This window comes from Triturus cristatus, chromosome 6, assembly GCF_964204655.1.
Source record: "Triturus cristatus chromosome 6, aTriCri1.1, whole genome shotgun sequence".
NCBI lineage: Eukaryota > Metazoa > Chordata > Amphibia > Caudata > Salamandridae > Triturus > Triturus cristatus.
Genome location: NC_140589.1, coordinates 402,325,942 through 402,346,672, shown reverse-complemented (window position 1 = coordinate 402,346,672; position 20,731 = coordinate 402,325,942). Strand labels below are relative to the sequence as shown.

The following is a 20,731-nucleotide window of genomic DNA, read 5'->3' as shown; positions in this document are numbered from 1 at the left end:
CCCACTGCTTTTAAGCAGTGAGAAACATAAAATGATAATTTTATGCTTCGTGTCCTGCTGCTTTGTGGTGGGCGGGGCTGCTTTGCTTTCGGAGTAGGGCAGGAGAGGAGGGGTTTGACCACTCCTAAGTGCTCAATGACTGTTTGGTCGGCCCTCTCGGGCTGCCCAAACCCTTCATGCTCACTTTCCCCATTCTCCATGCAGGCTGCATTACAGCCTGCATGAAGAACATGCCCACCCATCCAGCCCTTCCTGCACATAAACAATCCTCCCCTGCACGCAGTCACCCTTGCACTATGATGCAGGGGGAAATGCAAGGCTGCACCATATTGTAATATGGTGCAGCCTTGCGTTTCAGAAGTGGCAGAGTGAGGTGTTAAGCCATGACGGCTAACACTTCTCCACGCCATTCCTCGTACATATGCCCCTTGATGTTTAAAAATTTAAAGATATATAAAGTGCACTATTTCTCTGTACGTTACTGTTTCTACCTTCTTTCATGTGCATAGTAACTTTTTCGAATGAGCTAAAGTTATCTAATGTGATTAATAAAGCTTTTAGGAGTATTCTGGAAGTTGTAATCAACCCGGGGGCTATGCATGAGAATTTACTCCTTGCTTCTTGAGATTATACTACACAGAGATGTGAATGCTACTATGTAATCATTTCTTACGTATTCATCTATACACCATAAATTTACAGCTCTATTGTCTCTCTGAGTACTGTTGATTTCAAATATTGCTAGAGCTACACAAAATGAACAAATGAAAAAGACAGCCGAGGGCTGATTGTCCCGCCCATACTGAGAAGCTACTTTGCTACTGTGACTCTGCTTCCCTAGTCCCAAAAGGGAGAAGGGGATGGGTTACCACAGAATTGATCCTTCCTCCAGCTCACTGCAAGAAAAACCTTGTCCATTCTTAAGTGCAAAGCTATACAGTATTTTATGTTCCTTCTAGTTGGCAGACAAGTCTGTCACCTGGGCAAAGACTTCTGTCATTGAAATCTTCTCATGGGAATGTATGGGGAAAAAACTAAAGTTTATAATGCTAAAAAATAAATATATATTTTAATACACAATATAAATGTAGATTTATTCAGAAAATCCAGTACAAATCTGTAATTAATAAAATAAATTGTTACACCACATAAAATTAAACATGTATAAAATGATAAATTAATTTTAAAATATAAACTAAATGTATAAACATTACATTGTAATCAATAATTTGGTAAAAAATACTCAGCCTCGCTAATATTTTTATTGGTATTCAATATTGTGTAAAATGAATTAAAAGTTTTATATTTAGTTATATTGTTTTTATTTTTTAAACAGGTTTAACAATTTAAAACTTTAATGTATTCTTAAAATTAAGTTTATAAAAAAAACATAATAATCATAATTATATAGTTGTAATCATTTTAAAACACACACATATTCAACAAATATCATTAACTGAACATTAGTTCACATAGGTTGTTATTTTAAATCCATGTTTCCACTGATTTCTATTGCAATGCCTTATTTTGTTGCTGCTTGCCGCCTGAGGGGTACTCCATCTCCTCCCATCCCTCAATTGAGCCCAAGCAGAGGGGAGTTCATGCACTCTTAAGAGTACGGGGACCCCTTACTTTGCTGCCACTTGCCATCTCAGGGGGATTCCATCTCACAGCATCCCTAAATTGAGCCCAGGATGAGGGGCTCCAACAGAGCTCTTAAGTGCAGGGGGAAGCCTGCACTTAAGACGCATGCTGGATATGCCTTGGCATAGACCAGGCAAGGAGCGGGCCCGTTTGCGCCCATCCACTTGTTACCTATCCCATTTTTTCCAGCTACCAAAAACCTGTCATTGAAGCTCTCATTCCAGTTCAGACATGGGTCGATCACTTTTCCAACATTTTTGACCCTGTTAAATCTGAACTCAATATATTCCCTGTATTGTGGGATATCCCTGTAGCCAGGGGGCCTTATTCCCACTGAGGCAGGTTATATGTGTAAAATATGTTATTTATACAATTAAGGCAAGCCCTAGGTCCGGATGGAGTCCCTATGGACGTATATAAGAAAAATAGTCCTGCTTGGGCCTCTATTTGAACTATTGTCATAAGAGCTGCTATTATAAGGGATTTAGTGCACTCGTGGAAGGAGGCAATAATGGCTATGATTTTTAAAAAAGGAAAGAAGAATCCACCCAGCTGTTACTGCCCTATCTCTCTTTTGTATAGCTCCTTTAATGATTCTATGTAGAATTTTAGTTTCCAAATTGAAAACCTGGGTGGAGCAAAAGCAGATTTTATCTAAGGTTCTGTATGGTTTCCACCTTGGGGTAGGCACAGTAGAGCAGACCTTTAATCTCCACTTAATTCTAGGGAAGTTTGTCAAGGCCAAGAGAAAGTCTGTTCATATAGCCATCATGGACTTCTCCTGTGTCTTTGATTTAGTTACTCGATCTAAACAATGGACTGCCCTGGAGAAGAAAGGGGTTGATCTAGATATTATTGACCTACTTTGCTGATTGCATAAGCATACTGCAGCAAGAATCTAATATGGAATTGATGGCAAGCTCTGTACCAGAATAAGGATGATATTGATAGTTCATCAGGGGTGTGTACTAGCCTTGTTGCTTTTTCTCCTATTTATAAATAGGTTAGATAAGCACCTGTGTCAAGCTGGCAAAGATATGCGGCAACTGAAAAACCGTCCCGTCCTGTTATATGTGTATGATGCCGTTCTTATTTTGAGAACTGCAAACTACCTCCAAAATCTTGTAGATGGTTTATGAGCAGCTTAGTTCTGAAAACACTGAAATATAAGGAAGTTTCAACTGAGTGGGATAGAGATGGGCAAGGTACAACATTTTACAGATATGGGCATCCCTTTGGACTCCTGTATGAACTGGGAAATTCTACTTAAAACCAGGGCTCTCCAGTTTCAGAGATCCATAGAATCAATTTTTAACTTCATGAGAAAATCGGTACAAAAACCATTGAAGGAGTTGATCAAAATCTATATAAGCAAGTGTGTGGCTATCAGGAGCCATGGGGCAGGGGTTTAGAGTTATAAGGTAGCTGAGCCACTACTAAGTGTGGAGAATATGTTCCGATGTAGATTTTTGGTGGTCCCAAAATCTTCTTCGTCTTTTATAAGTCATTCTAAAATGGGGCTGGACTTTATAACACCCAAAATTAGTTTAAACCCATTGTTAGTATGGTAAAAGATTCGGGGTTCTCCGGAGGCAAGCTTTGCCAGGGAGATTTTATTAGACTGTCTTTCACTGGATAATGATTCAGCTATTCCTTCGCTTGTTCATTTCAAATTGGTTTTTAATAGCTTGTGCATTCCACAGTTTTTTCAACCCTGACACTATTAAAGCAGATTCTTAAAGCTTGATCAAAGCATTATTTTTCAATCGGCAAGCACACGTATGGCTCACGGACTTCCAAGCTTTGTATGGCAGTTTTAACTATACTCATAAAATCTTCTCCAGGCCCTGAGTTTTATTCACATAATATTATGAGCACAGAGCATAGATTTTATTTGTGAGATTCCGTTTTAATATTATTCATTTTTTGGTGACATTCCATTGGTCTGCAGTGCTTACTAATTGTCCTTGAGCTAATGTTTCTATTCAAAGCTTACTACACTTTGGGCCTCATGTAGGTAGCATACCAGTTACCACTTCTAAAATACCGAACGATACCGAATCGGTATTTTAGAAGTGGTAACTCGTATGTAGGTAATGAGTCGGTATTTTTTACCGATTCGTTACCATTCGGTAATTACCGAATCGGTATTTACCGATTCGGTAATGAGGCATACCTTCCCATTGATGGGAAGGTATGCCTCATTACCGAATCGGTAAATACCGATTCGGTAATGGGGGGAACACATACAAGGGTGGCAGGGTGTCACATTGACACCCTGTTGCACCCCTGTTTCGGCCATGTGTGCACATGTGGCACACATACATGCCCTAAGGTCATGTATGTATGCCACATTGCACACTGCTACGCGCGTAAAAATGCATTAACACATACATTAATTATTTACCACCAACTATAAGTTGGTGGTAAATACCGACTCTTAAACACACACACACACTCCCCCTACATCTCGATTTTGGTTTCGGAATTTACCGAATCGGTAAAATTACCGATTCGGAAAAGTTACCGATTCGGTAACATTACCGATTCGGTATTATTACCGAATCGGTAATTTTACCGATTCGGTAAATTCCGAAACCAAAATTCGTCCCCCTACATACCAATAGCCAAAATACCGATCGGTAACGGTATAATTACCGAAAATCGGCCGTTACCGACCGGTATTTGGCTACCTACATGAGGCCCTCTATGTTTTGTTGCCCATTGAATGACTGTCCATTGAATGTTTTGTAACCCTAATTTTATGAGATGCCAACTTGTGACAATGTAAGGTAGCTTATGCATTGTAGCAACACCTTGGCTCATTATATATTCCTTATGCTGTTATCGATTTTTTTTATATACTCTGTGGCTTCTAGGAAGAGTTTTGGGTCTTCAGTGTGATGGTATTCATCGTTTGCTTGGGTTTTCATTTGTTTTAATATTGAGGGATTAGTGATACTGGTGGCCACTAGGAGGAGAGTTAGGTGCTTAGTTAGTTGATATTAATTCTTATTCATTTTATTGCTCTACTTTCTATGTGTTGACAGTTTTACGATGATGTCAGTATACAAGCACAATGCACTTTATGTTCATATGTCTATGTAGGGATTCATACTGAATTTAGAATAGACAACTTAGGCTAGCTTTAGAAAAATGTGCCCTTGTATCTATATGCTATGTGATCAGTTTTTTTTAGAATGCTCCTTGATTATTAGGATGTGATATTTTAACTATGGAATGATTTAATCTTTTCAATGTTGTTTTGGATATGTGCTTTCTTTTTATTTTACTTGTGCTTTTATAGCTGAATAAAGATTTATGAACTGAACTATAGAGTTATGCTGCAGGTTGTCCATGTGTGGTGCTTGACTTACACCAAGGCTGGACTCAGTGGTGGCCCGCGCAGGAAAGCGCAGCGAGGTGGGGGGGTTAAAGTGACTAAATGATGGTCACTTTCACCCCCACCCATGCCCCCCTCACCGAGCTTACCTGCACGGGCCGCCACTGGCTGGACTCCAGTACATTTCACATGTTTTGACACCTTTAGGACTTTAATAACCTTTGAAGTGTATTTTGTGAATTGCAACTTTTTTTACTTATTAGATGTGTGTGTTCTGTATAACCAAGTCTATAAATCCCTGCCTATATTTTCTTAACCCCCTACCAGTTTGTAGAAAGTAGTCTCCATTTTCCATCTACTCCCGTTGTCCCTCGTACAGTTACTACAAAAATGTATACCTACATGTGCAGAACTCTCCACCACAATGGCAGGGATGTCTGCACAGAAAAAATTGGAGAGGTGGCGGCGAAGGTCTCTGAGCCCAGGCAGGCTTTGGCATCGTAAGACCTGCAGCCATTGCCACAGGGGCTACCTAGAACCAATCTTCGGGACCTGAATGTACAGTATTTCTGAGCTTTCTTTGGTGTTCCTAGAAAATGGAAAACAATCATACAACCATATGATTATAGAATGCATTTTTAGATGAACCAAATAAATCATCTTGAGAATTAGTTTGGACCATTTTAAAGAGGGTCTGATAAATGCGCAAGTTCTCATCAACCAACTGAAAGTCTTCTTTGGAGTACCATCTTCCCTTGGCTACCATATGACCGTTTATTTGGATTAAGATGCTCTAAATACCACAAATTATTTGGACCAAATGCATACAGTTGTGTCTGTCTGCTAACGGTGAAAAGTAAGAATATGTATGTAAAAGTGACTATAGTAATCAGGTTCACCCAGGCAGTGTGGCAATCTGAGTGGGCTTGAGGCAACAGTGGGAGGAGTAAGACACTTGAATTGGTGTTAGCGCCATTGGTTTTATCGTGGCTCCTTGCTATTTAGCTGTCTCTGATAGCACATCATGAAAGATATCTAGCAATGCTACACTCACAGGCCACGATTTAACCTTCAACAACATTATTTACACAAAAAAAAGGAGAAAAAAAAAAGAACATTATAAAGAATCCAGAATCGGCAAAGGCACATGGGTAGAGGGATCATAATACTCTTCCCAGATTTCCACTATTATAATTTTACTGACACTTTATAAGGTGAATGTGTCAATCTGATCGGAGAACTTCGAGAAATATACCTGATACATTCGTTTTCAAAAAGGTTTCTTAAAGTGTGCACTGAACAAAGAAACATGAGTCACTGTAGTGCCTTTCAACAGCACAAAAACTCATTTTTGTATTAAGGCGCACAACATAAAGTAAATTATTCAAAACATTTACAATAATGTTGTATTAGTCTTTGATTGTTATCATTGTATTCTCTGGAAATAAAGCTTCTGGACATAGGAATAACGAGGCTTTATCTAGTCAACTGGAAACCACTTAATGGGGAACCATGCACAGTCAAAAAAGTAATTTCTTGTATCAGACCTGGGCCGTATCATGATCGTATGAGTGGCTGCTTTTTTATTTGTACAAAATGTCTAATGGTTCAATCATATATCCTGGAATTTCTCTGGGAATAATGCATGACTTTTTAAACAGAAATTGTCAGAAACAGTGATGAAGGATTTACTCTTTCTGGGGCACATTCACAAACGGTGTGTTTTAGTACATTTTGTATTAGTACAGCAGTACTACAAACATACTACAAAATGTTATTCACAAAATTTGTGGGGATTATTTACAATCTCCTTATACCACCAATGCGTCACTGTTTATGAAGCTCCTGTGGCACAGAGTGCAGACCCATATCTATGAGGCCAATCTAAGCCACTTTGTGTTGCTTTTCATGCCCTCGTACATATAGTGTAATGCAGCGCAGCGCAAGTTGCAGCGCTGATTTATACTGCACCAGAAGGGCATTCCGTGGGCATTGCTGTGGGTTTTCCCACACAACAGCCATGGGTTTAGACACATTCCTAGATTTACAAGGATCTGTAAAGCTGGGAATGCTTCAACACAGTTCATTTTCCCAGGGGAGGTGTAACAAGGCGAAATATCTTTATTTATACTCAATGTTTCCACTTTCTCTGTCTACTGCAAAAGAGGAAAAAGTCTCCACGGATTGTGTTGTTTTTGCGCAGGATGGCGTCCCTTCTTGCGCAAAAACAATCTTGCCAACAACGCTGACACCCTTCACCCAGACTGCGGAGTCTCAGCAAACGTAGGCATAGATTTAGGTAGTAAATGTGGCAGAGAAAGTGGGAATGTCTGGAAAATGTAGAACATTGATCACTAAATGGGAGGCGTTTTGGAAGGAGTATTGTGGGGTTAAGACAGAGCCATGCCCCCCACAAAAGAGTATGCTTACTCCTATTTGAAAACTGCACGTTTAAAGCTACTACTGCCAAAAAAGAACCCAGAACAGTAGTATATGTACTCCAGTTTTAAGCTGCAATAAGTTCAGCATGACACATGGCCACTCACAAGTACTGCAACACACTCCAATTTTCTTAAGCTTACAATTAAAGACAATTCCTACCTAGTGTAAAACAAATATATGTTTCATTATGTATTAATAATGATCAAAAGTGATATATATAATTACTTACAATTACATTCATTTAAAGGTAAATTATTTATTAATGCAAAGGTGATTAAAATATGCTACAACACAATGAAGATATTTTATTTGTAGATTTTTTTTACATTACCTTAAGATTATGTATATTGTTTTTTAGCTAGTTTAAATTATTTAATTTTATATAGTTTACTATAGGGGTTTATGTTAAGTTATTTTCTATGAGAGGGTGTTGCACTATTAGTGGTTGCCCACGTGCTACTTTGACTCCACCATTTGTTTAAGGGGTGGGGACATGTAAGTCTACACTTTTGAGTAACTTTACACTCGTATTTTGTAACAAGCCCAAAGTAGTAAAGTTACTTAAAAGTATAAATGTACTACTACTAAATATACACACGTAGATTTATCTTTGCGAATAGGCCTCTATTTCCAACTTGTTCTGTCAAAATTTCATGCATTAACTTAGAGAAATTCCTAGTTAAAATTGAACTTTGGACTCCTTGTACAGAAAACAAAAACAGCATCTCCAGCTGATCTTGCATGGTACAGTCTCAGCTGTTGACCCTTAATCAATTTTCTCACAAAGGAAGAACTTATGTGCAATAGCTATTTAGTGCGGGTATACCACTCCACTCTAGATACATGTTTTAATTGCCAATTTCAAATACATAAAACAGTAAGGCACTCTTACTAATCCTTATTAGCTCACTTTTGGCTTCAGGTGGAACAGAACTGTAAAGCTAAACTCATACTATCAGCTGTTCTTGAGTCATACGCAGTATTATAAAGCAAAAAATACAAAGCTTAATTAAATTATTTTCTTTGCAACTTTTCTCATATGCATATCTTCATATCAAACTGTCACAGTGAAGCTTTGAACACACACAACACGCATCCCAGTCATTTGGGTCTTGCCCTGTTGAAGTACTACTGTTAACATCAATCTGACAAATCAAAGTGATTACATATCTAGACAGGAAAATCAATAACATTAATCATTCCTAAAATGAAAAAGAAGCCATGTGTGAAATGATGGTCAGCCATTTTTAAAACCACATAATTTAGCAAAGAGACACCTAATCAATACCAGGCATTTTCTGTAATGAAAGAAAACGAGGGGTGGGGGAATACAGCACTCTAACTCAAGCTTTCTGCTAGAGGTATATAAAGGAACTAAATACACTCTGTACAAGCCTACATATTATGTTTACTTCTACATCAGGAGTCTCAGACAAGCAAACAGATTGATTTTTTGATTAAACCTATCAGGTCATAATTTCTGAGACTTGCTCCTTTACTTTGGAGAGGACAAGTGCAGTTGTGAACTGCATCTGTGAGATATTCAGTAAAAGTTAGTTGGCTCAGGGACTTATGATAATGTCTTGTACAATATGTCTATGCATATAAGATGGAAATATATAGTATCTTATTGTAGACTTTTCTCCTGGGTATCAATGACTGATTTGCCAAATGAGTGCACCCAATGAAAAAATGGCTAGATATTGTTCCTAGGTTAGATGCTTTGCCTAATTTGCCTGGAGCATATTATTCATGTCCTCACAGGGGGGAGCGTCTTAGAGGACTCATATTAATAGTTTATACCAATCAAGAATGAACCCGCTATCAGTGAGTTGTTCAGTTTTCACTGTTACAAGGTGAGTGTCAACCTATTAGTTTGTCAAAGCTTGTTTGCATTGGTGCTGCTGGACACTTTATTTTTTAGCATGTACATGTTGTTGCAACGACACTCCTAGCAACAAAATAAATGTAAAAGAAATAAAAATGGGTAGAGCAAGAGGTCAGCAACAGATCAGTGAAGAGTTTAATAATAAAGAGAGTGCATGGTGGGGAAGAGAGGGAGAATAAGAGATAAGCAGACAAGTAAGAGAGCAAGGTATGAAGATGTATTGGAGTGCTAAATGATAAATACAAAGCCAGTCTGCTGAGGAAGTTGAAAAAGTTTATGAAACTTTTACACCTATTAATATAGAGAGATGTCTTAACGTTAACATAAAAATGTGCAATAAATTAGACGTTAGGAAAAGTGCCTTTATTAAACATGCAAAAGTGAAAATGCTGCTTATTTCTGCAGAAAACTCTCATTTCTATTGTTTTCGCACTGCTAGGCTGCACTATTCTTTTATTTTTCTCTACCCTTTTAAGAATATAAATAAGAATATAAATGCTTTTTGTAAAAGATGATTTAACATTATAACTGAACTGTAGAACCTGACCTCTTTGTGAAATGTGTTGCTTTCTGAAAATTGTATTTCTCTTTTCCTCATACCATATGATTGCAGGGTATTTAGCTTGTTTACTCTGCCTCATATTCATAATAAACAAGCGTATTAATGAAAGAAAGTGCTCACTGCAGCTTAAATTTCGTGTTCTAACCAGGACATACCAGATTTAAATGTTTCATTCCATAGAACAGCTCATTGTTACATGATGGGACACTAAGCAGCTAGTAAAGTAGGCTTGCAAAAAGGTTCTCATGAGAGTATGTAATAAACTGAGGCCACATGTGAGTGACTTCATATCGACAAGGACTTTTACCATGGGAATCAAGGGCAAAGACGATGGACCATCGGAATATCTTCCTCCATTGGATGTTGATGATGTATTCCCCTGTTTTTGCAACATGTTTAGTGTCTTTTCTATATAGTACATGTTCCTATCTCCGTTCTTACAGTGGCCTCAAAATTCACATAAGATGTTCTTATGCCCCTTGGCTTCCTACCACAAACCCATTTCAAGGGGTTCTTATTGTACACACTGGGGCTGATTCATAAAGGAATTTATAGGTATGTGCAGTAATATTTCTATAGTAATACTTTACACATTCTTAAATGTCTTTATAAATTTGCTCCACACATCTAAAATTGGATTGAAGTGGGAATATTCATATACTATTAGTACAAATAGAAGCAACTGTGTCCGCTTTGTAATTTTACTAGCGGGGAGGCGGACATTTCAGGACCAATTCATAAAATGAGTATGTGAAGTGGAACTCCTGTAGTACTTTTTTACAGTCATATATGCCTTTACGAATCAGCCCTGTGTCTACCCATCAAATCTTATATCTCTGTGGTTCTCATTTCATCCACTAAAGGCATTCTGCTGCTCCTTAATGCATTTCTTGAAACTCAGTCGATGTTTTACTCTTTCATAACTCTGTTTCTGCGAGCTTATCCCTGCAATTTCCTCTCTGCCTGGTTCACCTACTTTTCAAACATTTCACATTTTTCTCATCTGCATGTTTTTTTCCCAGTGCCCACCTTGGTTACTTCAAGGCACTGTCACAAGCAAGTAGTGCCATCACATTGCCCCTGTCATAGAGGTGGCAGACTGCTGGTGGTTGTTTTTAGGTCGAGCCTGAGTCAGTGCGCATCCGCTGCTCTGCAAGACTTGTTGTGGTGGAGTAGTGAATAGAAGCCCCGCCCACTGTCTGCCCATTGGATTGTGTCATTGTCTGTCCTAAATGAAGGCTCCTGATGCGAAAATAGGCTTGTTAGTCCCTCCTTAGTACAGCCTCCTCTTCATTTGTCACCTCCCAAGGCGACTGGCCCCTTTACTTCGGTTGTTACACAGTACGTGTTATTTAGACTGTGAGCACTATTTTTTTTATTCAGTTTCTCTTACTGCAGGCACAACGTGCTTTGGTCCCTCCCATTGTCATGCCTTGTTTACCCCCCGCCCCCCCTCCCGTTGTCCGTGCCTTCTCCCTCCCCGTTCCCCCTGTTGCCTGTGATACCTTGCATTTGCATTTCCGCAAGTTTGAGCTATTTGCATTGTAAGTGACAATGCTTTTATTTATGTTTTAGTTTTTAAAACAGAAATAAAACTAATTGTCATTTACAATGCCATTAACTTAAACTCGCATAAATGCGAGACCTATTGCATTGCAAATGTTTGCCTTTCAAGCTGTGAGCGACGATAGTATGCAATGCACGGCCATTCAAGCGCCATCTGTGCATAGAATTCAAAGAGAAATAAAACTAACTCTTCCCACACAAAGAGCTTATCTTTTGGGTATCTTACAGTGACACCACGTCCCTCACAAACTATTAGAGAAAACAAGCATCGCTCATCATCAGTTTGAATTGGAAGCCAAGTCACAGAAAGTTGAAACAAACCAAAGCAGTGGCATGCAGAGCAGAACTGCAACTGAAAACAGTATGAGAACATTTCAGCTGCCATCTGCCAATCTGAATGAGAGGTAATTTAAAGCATATGAGGACACAATCTAAAATGATCAGCACGGCTGCACATGGCGTTGCAAGAACCCTTTCTAAAAAGCATTTTTAATGGGGAAGGTTAGGTGAAAAAACATCTTGTAACCTGGTTATTGCAGCATTTTATGCTTACTTTTTTAGACTCTCGTTGCAGTTTCGCAGAGATGCTAAATGACTCCAGATCATACTTACAATTTATATTCAACTGTTAGATATACAATTTTAGGTTAATGATTTAGAATTAAAGGTTTGGTCTAATAAATCATTAAAAGGTAATTTCTCATGGCTAAAAATCAAAGACTGTGCTGAAAGTGATAAAACAAAAAACATGTATTATACGAAATACAAACGAAGTCAACAATGAGTTCCAGTATCTTACATAGACACTCGGCCTAGGTTCTTATGTTGTTCTATGGTCAGGAACTCTTCTGCTACTCGCAATGTCCTTATCATATATTGCTGTGGGTATTTTATCCCATAACACTGTCACATGCAGAGTCCATAGATGCATCTATCAAGTACCTATGGTGCCTACTCAAGCTATTTATATAGGCAGTTGGAAGACAGCTTGTGTCAGGTATAGCACAAGGTTACCTGTGGTTGACCTGATGGTTGAGGTGACATTGGAAGATGTCATTGCAGGGATACAGTCGTCGTCTTGAGAGTACCCAGCCTGAATAGCCCTCAGATAACTGTGACTTCTTGTTCGGAAGCATCCGGGGAGGTCCAGGGCATCCATTGCCTGAGATTCCACTTCACTGAAGACCGATTCACACACAGATTCGTACTGCCCATTGATCTCCGCTTCACTCATCTGGAATACAAAAAATGCTGGTTATTCACAGTGTCATCCTCAAAGGCAGTTGTCGTCTGTTAATCACTATTACCTGGATGAAATCCTATTAACACAAAAAGTATATGAAAATTATTAAACCTAAAATAACAAATTATTTTGTAAGAACATCTATGTAAAATGGGACATCCAACAATATTTGTTTTCGTACATAAGCTACCTCATTTTGAAGTTGTCATAAAGTGTAAAAAGTACGCAAACGATATTTGTGATTGTTTTTACCCTTGGTGGGTCGTGCAAGTTCATTAGAAATGTTTCACTGAGTTTATGTACTTGGGTTTACCACTTCTTCGGTATGAGGCTTGTGGCCACATTTTGAGTGACCACCTTGAACTACTAGTAAAACAATGCAACGTGTGTGTAATAAATAACAAACGCATTAACTGCGCTAGTTTCTTCGTTAATGGTGCAAAGCGAGTGCTAAAATCTGAGCAAGCCAGAAATAACAGAAGGATGATGTGGTGTCTGGTTTAGCACAAACATGTTAAATAAGGCTTAAATATTTGCACCACCACAATTAAATAGAAACTATATTATGCACTTTTTGTAGCTGAATTTCTATTTGGTTCTTGCACCATTTTAGGTGCTTACATTATATGAAATAGAGAACATTATTTTGTTTTACTTCTCAAATGATTTAGCTGTTTTTGTAAGTATGGATCTAAAATAATGAAAAATTATCTTGCTCTATTTTTGCTAAACGTTATGCTTTATGACTCTAACTAAGAACAATATTTCCTGTTTTTGTCTGGTGCACAAATGTGAACAATATGTCCCACTATAATGTATTTAGGATTGAAATTCAATGGGACGTACAGAAATATGTTTGCAATTTGCATATAAATCATTCGCTGTCACGAATTGCAGACAAATGACAGAACATTATCGGCGGTGGGGGCAAGAGGGACTGCAACTGTCTCCTAAAAAAAATATTTGTGGTGGTAGAACCCCCTGAAAATGTGGTTCCAAATGAAACTCCAATTGTTGCACTCTCTGGCCCTCCACTTTTCCAACTATAGTGTCTTCAGCGCCACTGTGGCGAAGCTCTTTGTTGAGATTCTACCCTTGGTATGCGAGGGTTTCAGAGAGGAGTAAAGACTTTAGACAATGTCTTCCAAGTGGGCAACCTCCTGCATTCTGCCTCATTCTCCTACCTATGGCCCCCCTTCTCAGAAAGGTCTAGTCTTTTCAGAGATGTGGGCTTAAACTGCACTGCTGCTAACAATGTCTGAAACTGTCTTGTCAATTATGTCTCGCAGCCCAGTCCACAGAGGAAATCACGAATCCCCAAGATTACCTATGATCGCGAGGCCATAGCAGCAAAAAGCAATCAGCAAAGGAAAAACGTGCAGTGTTCCATGCAACAGCATAACCAAAATAACTGCATTATGAAATAAAGAACACAAAAAGTTTATGTAAATAGCATCAGAATTAACATGAGTGAACTGTAGAATAATATTGGTGCAGTATAAAAGGTCAGGTGACCGTTGCACTGTCAAGCCAGACCTAACAATCCATGTAGGTTAATGACTGCCTTCCTCCCATCTGTGGTTCTGCCAGAGAAACATAACATAAATCATCTAGTTATCTAAGACACGTTAATAGTATTGCAATGTCATGTGCATGCCCCTGAAAGTTCACACTCAGGCAGCTGGATAAACAAAATGATGGAAGATGTGTGGAGGGCAAGTATTTTTTTTGTGAAAGCTCATAACTTTTCCCCAATCAAAAATTGCTGCTGGACTTGTCCCTCACTGCAGAGTCACCCCCAAACAATTTGCCTTTACCCTCCATTTTCTGCTTAAATTAAATCTTGTTGTCTCTAAGACTCTGAGCACTTTACCAATGCTAACCAGTGCTAAAAAGCTTGTGCTGTCTCCCTTAGACATGGTAATATTGGCTTACACATGATAGGCAAATGTAGTTTATTTATAAGTCCTTTGCAGAGCGGAATACCATATACCCAGGGCCTGTAAATTAAATGCTACTTGTGGGCATGCAACACTTATTGCGCCACCCACTTAGGTAGCTCCTTAAAACATATTCCAGGTATGTCACTGCACCTGAATGCATTTTTAAATTGACGATTCGACTTGTCAATATAACCTTCTTGGGTTGGCATTTTTCTGCCCAAACTATTTGGCGCCTGCAGCCTGTCCTTGGTCACGTTAATGGGTGTGGACGACAGTTGGACTTTGTTTATTCCGCCCATATAGTCACACAATAGAGTGATTAGATGTGCCTGGAAAAGCCATCAACTGGCTGGATGGTGGGGGGGGGGCAGAGCGAGGCACAGCCCCCACTTGCAACTAATTAGGCTGTGTTCTACCCTCAAACTAAGGACTTGCCACCCCTGAATTCTTCATGCAGCCAGCTTGCAGTCAGGACTGGGTAGTCAGGAAACACCAAGCACTTCAAAGGGAATGTTCTGGAAACTTCTCCAAATTCAAAGACCGCAAAAGGTAAAAAAAAAGGATCATCAGACCAACTCTTCAGTTCACTTTCTGGACCTGTGGTAGGACTCTCAGTCGATTGCCTGCTCTGCTGCTTATTCCTGCTGTGTACTTCACAAGACTGCTGTGCTCCACCTGGAAGGACTATTTTGCTGCTTGCCTAGAGCCTGCCTTGAGCCCTCTGAGGCCTGTCCTACTGCTTGAGCCTTGCTTGATCACTTGAACCTGGCACTACCAGCGCTCTAAGGGCTAGTATGCTGGCCTCCTGATCACAGCCTTATGGACATAAAAGCCCCCAACAATCTTGAGCCTGCACTTGGACCCAGCCTGAGTGAGTCCTCACCCCCCAAGTGGTACCCCTCCAGTCGTGGACCCTTGGTAGTGATTCTAAAGGTGCTCAGATAGCCAACATCCAAAATATTTTTGCTAAAATCTGCTCTGAGAACCAGAAGAAGGCCGGGAGGAACCCGGTCACCTTGACTTCGTGGTAGTTCCAGCTACATTCTTCTCTGCAACAGCAAGTCCTGTTCAGCGGTCCCTTGGTGAAGTGGTATCCGGTCTCTTGGAACTCTCATAAACTACAGCCTCCTGTCTCATCCGGGTGGTTATTTTCGACTTCCAAAAAGAGACTAAGTCCAAATGCAGAAATTAATACTGCGACTTTGTCCTGTGTCTTCGTGACAATGAAGCATTCTCCTCGGACACCATCTGCAGCCTTGCCCTGCTGAACTTTAACTTCTCAGACCATTTTTCTTCAAAAAGTCTTCTAAGTCTCAAGGTTAGCGCTGACTAGTCCTAATCCACTTCATGGTCAACTATATTTTTCGACTTTGATCCTGCACGACCAAATGTCTTCAGGTGGCGTTTTGATATTTCAGTCACTAGTTTTGACCTTATACATTAAAAATTCATAACTCTGGTTCTAATGATTGGATTTTTGTCACTTTGGCGTCAACTAATTTATGGACATTTGCTCTATTTTTCAAAACTGGTATGGCCTTTTTATTGTTTTATGGTTTTACTATATTGCTGCTTGTGTGGTGCATAAATAGTTTAAACATTGCCTTTAAGTTAAGCCTGACTGCTTTTGTGTCAAGCTACTAGAGGGTTAAGCACAGGTTAATTTAGTGACTTTTGTGCTTTACTCTGACAGAGGCTGATGCTGTTGCTTGACCAAGGTTAACACCCCAGTCAACTAACAACTAATTTTCTTACATAAGAACTCTTGGCTCCCAACATGTAGGTGGAGCTAAAGACCCTTTCTAGTCACATAATTGTCTGGCAGCAGCTGCACTGTCAAGCTAGACCATAAAAAGAAGTAATAAGCGAAAGGTAAGGGATAAAGAATAATATCAAAGATTTAAATTAATGTGGAAATATCCATAAAAAGAAAACTGAGAAAATAGACCCAATTTCATAACAGGGATCACAGGGGCTTCAGATAATCATTTATAAAAGACCGATTCCTAGTGTAAGTCTAAAAGGGAACAACTGGGCTGACTTGCTGTGATTTTAGCTTGCATTAACCTCCAGTAGGTCCAGCCAGCAGACAATCCTTGTTAAGTCAGTGTTACATCGAAGTGGTGTACAATTGATATGACATTGATTCATAGGTAATTGCATTGTATTCTTAAAATTGTCAAACCTCTGACTCAGAAGGCTAATCATCAGTGGAAAGGAGTTAGGGTTCAACAAAGGTGATAGTCATTAGGAGGTAAAACAAAGTTAAATACAGATTAAGTCACCAATTGTTGAACCTGTGGCTCAATGATGGCACACCTACAGCTCAATGTTTTCAAGAAAGGTATATTGCCTTTGCTTTGAAAAATCTGGGCAAAGGAGACTTTCTAATGCCACAGATTGATGCTGGGTTTATAGGCAATGTTTTCATTCTTCATCAAGGCTCCCCATGACAGACAGTATTGAAGTGGCTTGACAGCTTAACAATTTAAAGAGCAAAAGCAGATTAAATGGAATCTAATCTTAGTATTGATCTTAACACTAGACTTCTAGATTGGTTTTACAAAAACCATGGGCCATATGTACAAATCATTTTTGGAGGTCGCAAGTGGTGTGAGTCATAGAATCGGGCTTTTTGTGACCACAAAAAAGCATTTTTAAATGTACCCAAGCCAAATTGAAATTTGGCAACTTGTTTTTGACTTTGATTCATATATGCAGAACCTCGACAGCATGAAAGTTCCATGCTAATCATCTCTCTCAGACTAAAGAACGTGTAAAAATGATGGTGACAGGGGTTTGCGCCACAAAGAAAGGTAGTTTGTGAAAAGGAGCAATGGCACTTGTCTTCTCTGTGCACTCATTTCAGTTCATGTGCGCTGAACATTGACAGCGATATAGTTCCATGCTGATTCCCTTTCTTGAACCAAAGAACACATACAAACATGATGGCGTTGTCGATGTGCACCGCAGCAAAAGCCAGGTTCTTAACAAAGAGCATTGGGACACTGGACATCCTGCTTCTTGATTAAAGTGTATGTGAAACCCAGGTATCAACAACGACCGTTCGCAGCGATACAGCTAACTTAGATGCTACTGCAAGCAAGGTGAGTGCTTGCTTGAACATTATTCACCTGCTCAGCTCACCTGATCTAACAGGAGATCCTGAGAGTTGGACGATTGCCGCAATCTCGCATGGCACACCCAGCCTGTTACAAGCCTAGTCACGGAGTCTGCAGAAACACTGCATAGCTGAAGTTCGCATCGTGGGAAGCCTTGGACGGCAATAAATTGACCTGCTTTTCTTACCAGATGTGAGGAATGCTTGGGAGGGGGGTCGTTTATGTGTCTGGGGGTTTACGGGTCGGAGGACACAGGGGGCCGTAGTGCAACATGATCGCCATCCACCATCGATCGTGGCTCTTGTTTTAGGAACTAAGATTTTGGATATTAAATATCAGTGCCCCATTGCCAAACTGTATCTAATTCTTTCATTTCTGAGTAGGGGATTTGGTGAACTTTGACTTAAATTGACTGTGTGATACCCTATATCCTTATGGGGGGGTGTTATTGAACAATGTCTAACTCTCATCACACACACGTGTTATGAATATGGCAGAGGGAAGTGATGCCAGGAGAACTCAAGAAGTAAAATTACTGTTTTCTAAAAATAATACTAGAGGACATATCAATGTGTCTGACAAAAATCAAGGGGCCCGATTCACAAAACTAACTTAAGACAAAATCCTAAACTTACTACCATTTTGGTATTCACAGAGGGCACTTACTCATTTTGGTATTCACAGAAGGCACTTACTCATTTCGGTATTCACAGAAGTTAGGAGTCCTAACTTTAGGACTCCTAAATGCCTTCTGTGAATACCGAAAGTCTTAAAAGTAGGATTTTTCTCAGTTTAGTAGTAGTATAGTTAGGACTCCTAACTTTAGGACTCCTAAATGCCTTCTGTGAATACCGAAAGTCTTAAAATTAGGATTTTTCTCAATTTAGTAGTCCTAAGTTTAGGACTCCTAACTTTAGGACTCCTAAATGCCTTCTGTGAATACCGAAAGCCTTAAAATTAGGATTTTTCTCAGTTTAGTAGTAGTATAGTTAGGACTCCTAACTTTAGGACTCCTAAATGCCTTCTGTGAATACCGAAAGTCTTAAAATTAGGATTTTTCTCAATTTAGTAGTCCTAAGTTTAGACTTAGGACTACTAAACTGAGAAAAATCCTAATTTTAAGACTTTCGGTATTCACAGAAGGCATTTGGGAGTCCTAAAATTAGGACTCCTAACTTCTGTGAATACCGAAATGAGTAAGTGCCTTCTGTGAATACCAAAATTAGTAAGTGCCTTCTGTGAATACCAAAATGGTAGTAAGTTTAGGATTTTGTCTTAAGTTAGTTCTGTGAATCGGGCCCAAGATCTCAGGGATAAACTCAAAAAACTGGAAAACCTATCCAGAACAGAGCTTTCCAAACGGTGAGAAGGTACTTTGGTACAAAACTATCTATATATCAACATAATACCAAGAGGACAGCAGATCTACACTATGTCATTCAGTGGTGTATCTACACCTACTGCCGCACATGGCAGTCCTTGTGTTTGCCACCCGTGGCCACTGCATCCAAGAGCGGGGCTGGGGGGTGGAGGCCGCTGCCCTAAAAACTCGTGCCGGCTTGGGCGAACCGCCCTCCCACCCCCTTTGCTATGCCACTGATACCATCCTATGAATCTCTTGACCCAAGAATGTTAGAGGAGTGGTCTGAGAAATCTATTAAAATTTCCAGAACCATGTTAGAAATATTAGTGAAATATGCATGGTCTGAGAGGGACAAAATACTGAAATAAATTACACAAATGCAAGCAGATCTAAAGAGTACAAACAAAAAGTATGTTATAGATACATTCCTGAAAGAAATAGACGCTAGACTAGAGAAGCTGGAAGATGATATTAAAAAACATGAACAAAGTAAATACATCAGGGACTATGAGGCCTATGAGAGCGGTAGGCTATTGTAGCGTTCTCCCCAGACCGGACAGTCATAAATGACTGTGCCACACACGGAGGGTTGTTTCACACGTCTTTATTCATCAGCGTGTAAACCCGGACTCCACATTCTAAACCAATCTTCCCTTTCCAACATTCGAATGTTCACATGATCAGTCTACGGGGCCCATATGGAACCAAAAGCATTCCGACACTTCTAACTCACAAGACACTACAGATATGTACCTTTAGTAAGAGCTACAACAGTGACTATGGTGTTAACAAATCCACACAAGACCTCACAGAAATGTATGAGGCTACAGTATCAGAAAAAGGAAACTGGCCTATGTCGCGCTGGCAAGACCAGTGCACCAGAGGGAGAAGGGAGAATGAAACCAATGACTTTTCTGGAGCAATGCCGCCTCATAAGAAAGGGTCGGACAATGCCACAATGAGACAACGACAGCCGAGGAGCACACGGGCAGAGGTAGAGGGACAAGCGGAAGCAGAGTCTGAGGATCAGGAAAAATAACTAAATTGATGAAGAGATCAAAATCAACACTGGTGAGATCAAGAGGGCAACGACAAAAAAACAATAAAAGATGGTGGTAAATGACGCTGTGGTTAAGGTGCCACAGAGGCAGCTAACTAATTACAAACTCTCTGTGCTAGCACTAGGCCTCTCATTTTGCCCTACGACTAGCTGTGACTATGTATTGTCTAGCAAGGATATGGTTAGACTGATTAGGAAACCAACATTAAAGAAGTGGCACATGCTCAAATCGAACTAAAATTATGCAAACAAGAACCCCTAGAGTACCAATTGCTTTACTGATCTCACTGTAAGTGATGTTGATATGTTGATTACTCATCAGGAATTAGAACATGGTGAGGCTGCTAATAATTATATGAATGATCCTGCTCGTCTTTTGGATGAATTAGAAATAACGACAAGGCCGCCCCTATGGGTTTTAAACCAACATCCATATTCACTGCACAAAAGCCCCATGACTCCATAGATCACTTCCATGAACAGATCAGTAAAGAATTTAAAACATTAAGGCGCAGACAACAATATAAAACACACAGTGTTACGAGGAAAGAGAGA

General features: G+C 39.6%; 1 protein-coding gene across 1 annotated transcript in view; it reads right to left on the bottom strand.

The window, feature by feature from the left end:
* Window positions 1–20,731, bottom strand: part of DLGAP2 (DLG associated protein 2) — a 1,278,043-nt gene that overhangs the window by 361,261 nt on the left and 896,051 nt on the right. Inside the window, exon 6 of the mRNA XM_085610808.1 lies at window positions 12,460–12,679. Within this exon, the coding sequence (XP_085466934.1) occupies window positions 12,460–12,679 (220 nt within the window). The remainder of the gene's footprint in view (window positions 1–12,459; window positions 12,680–20,731) is intronic.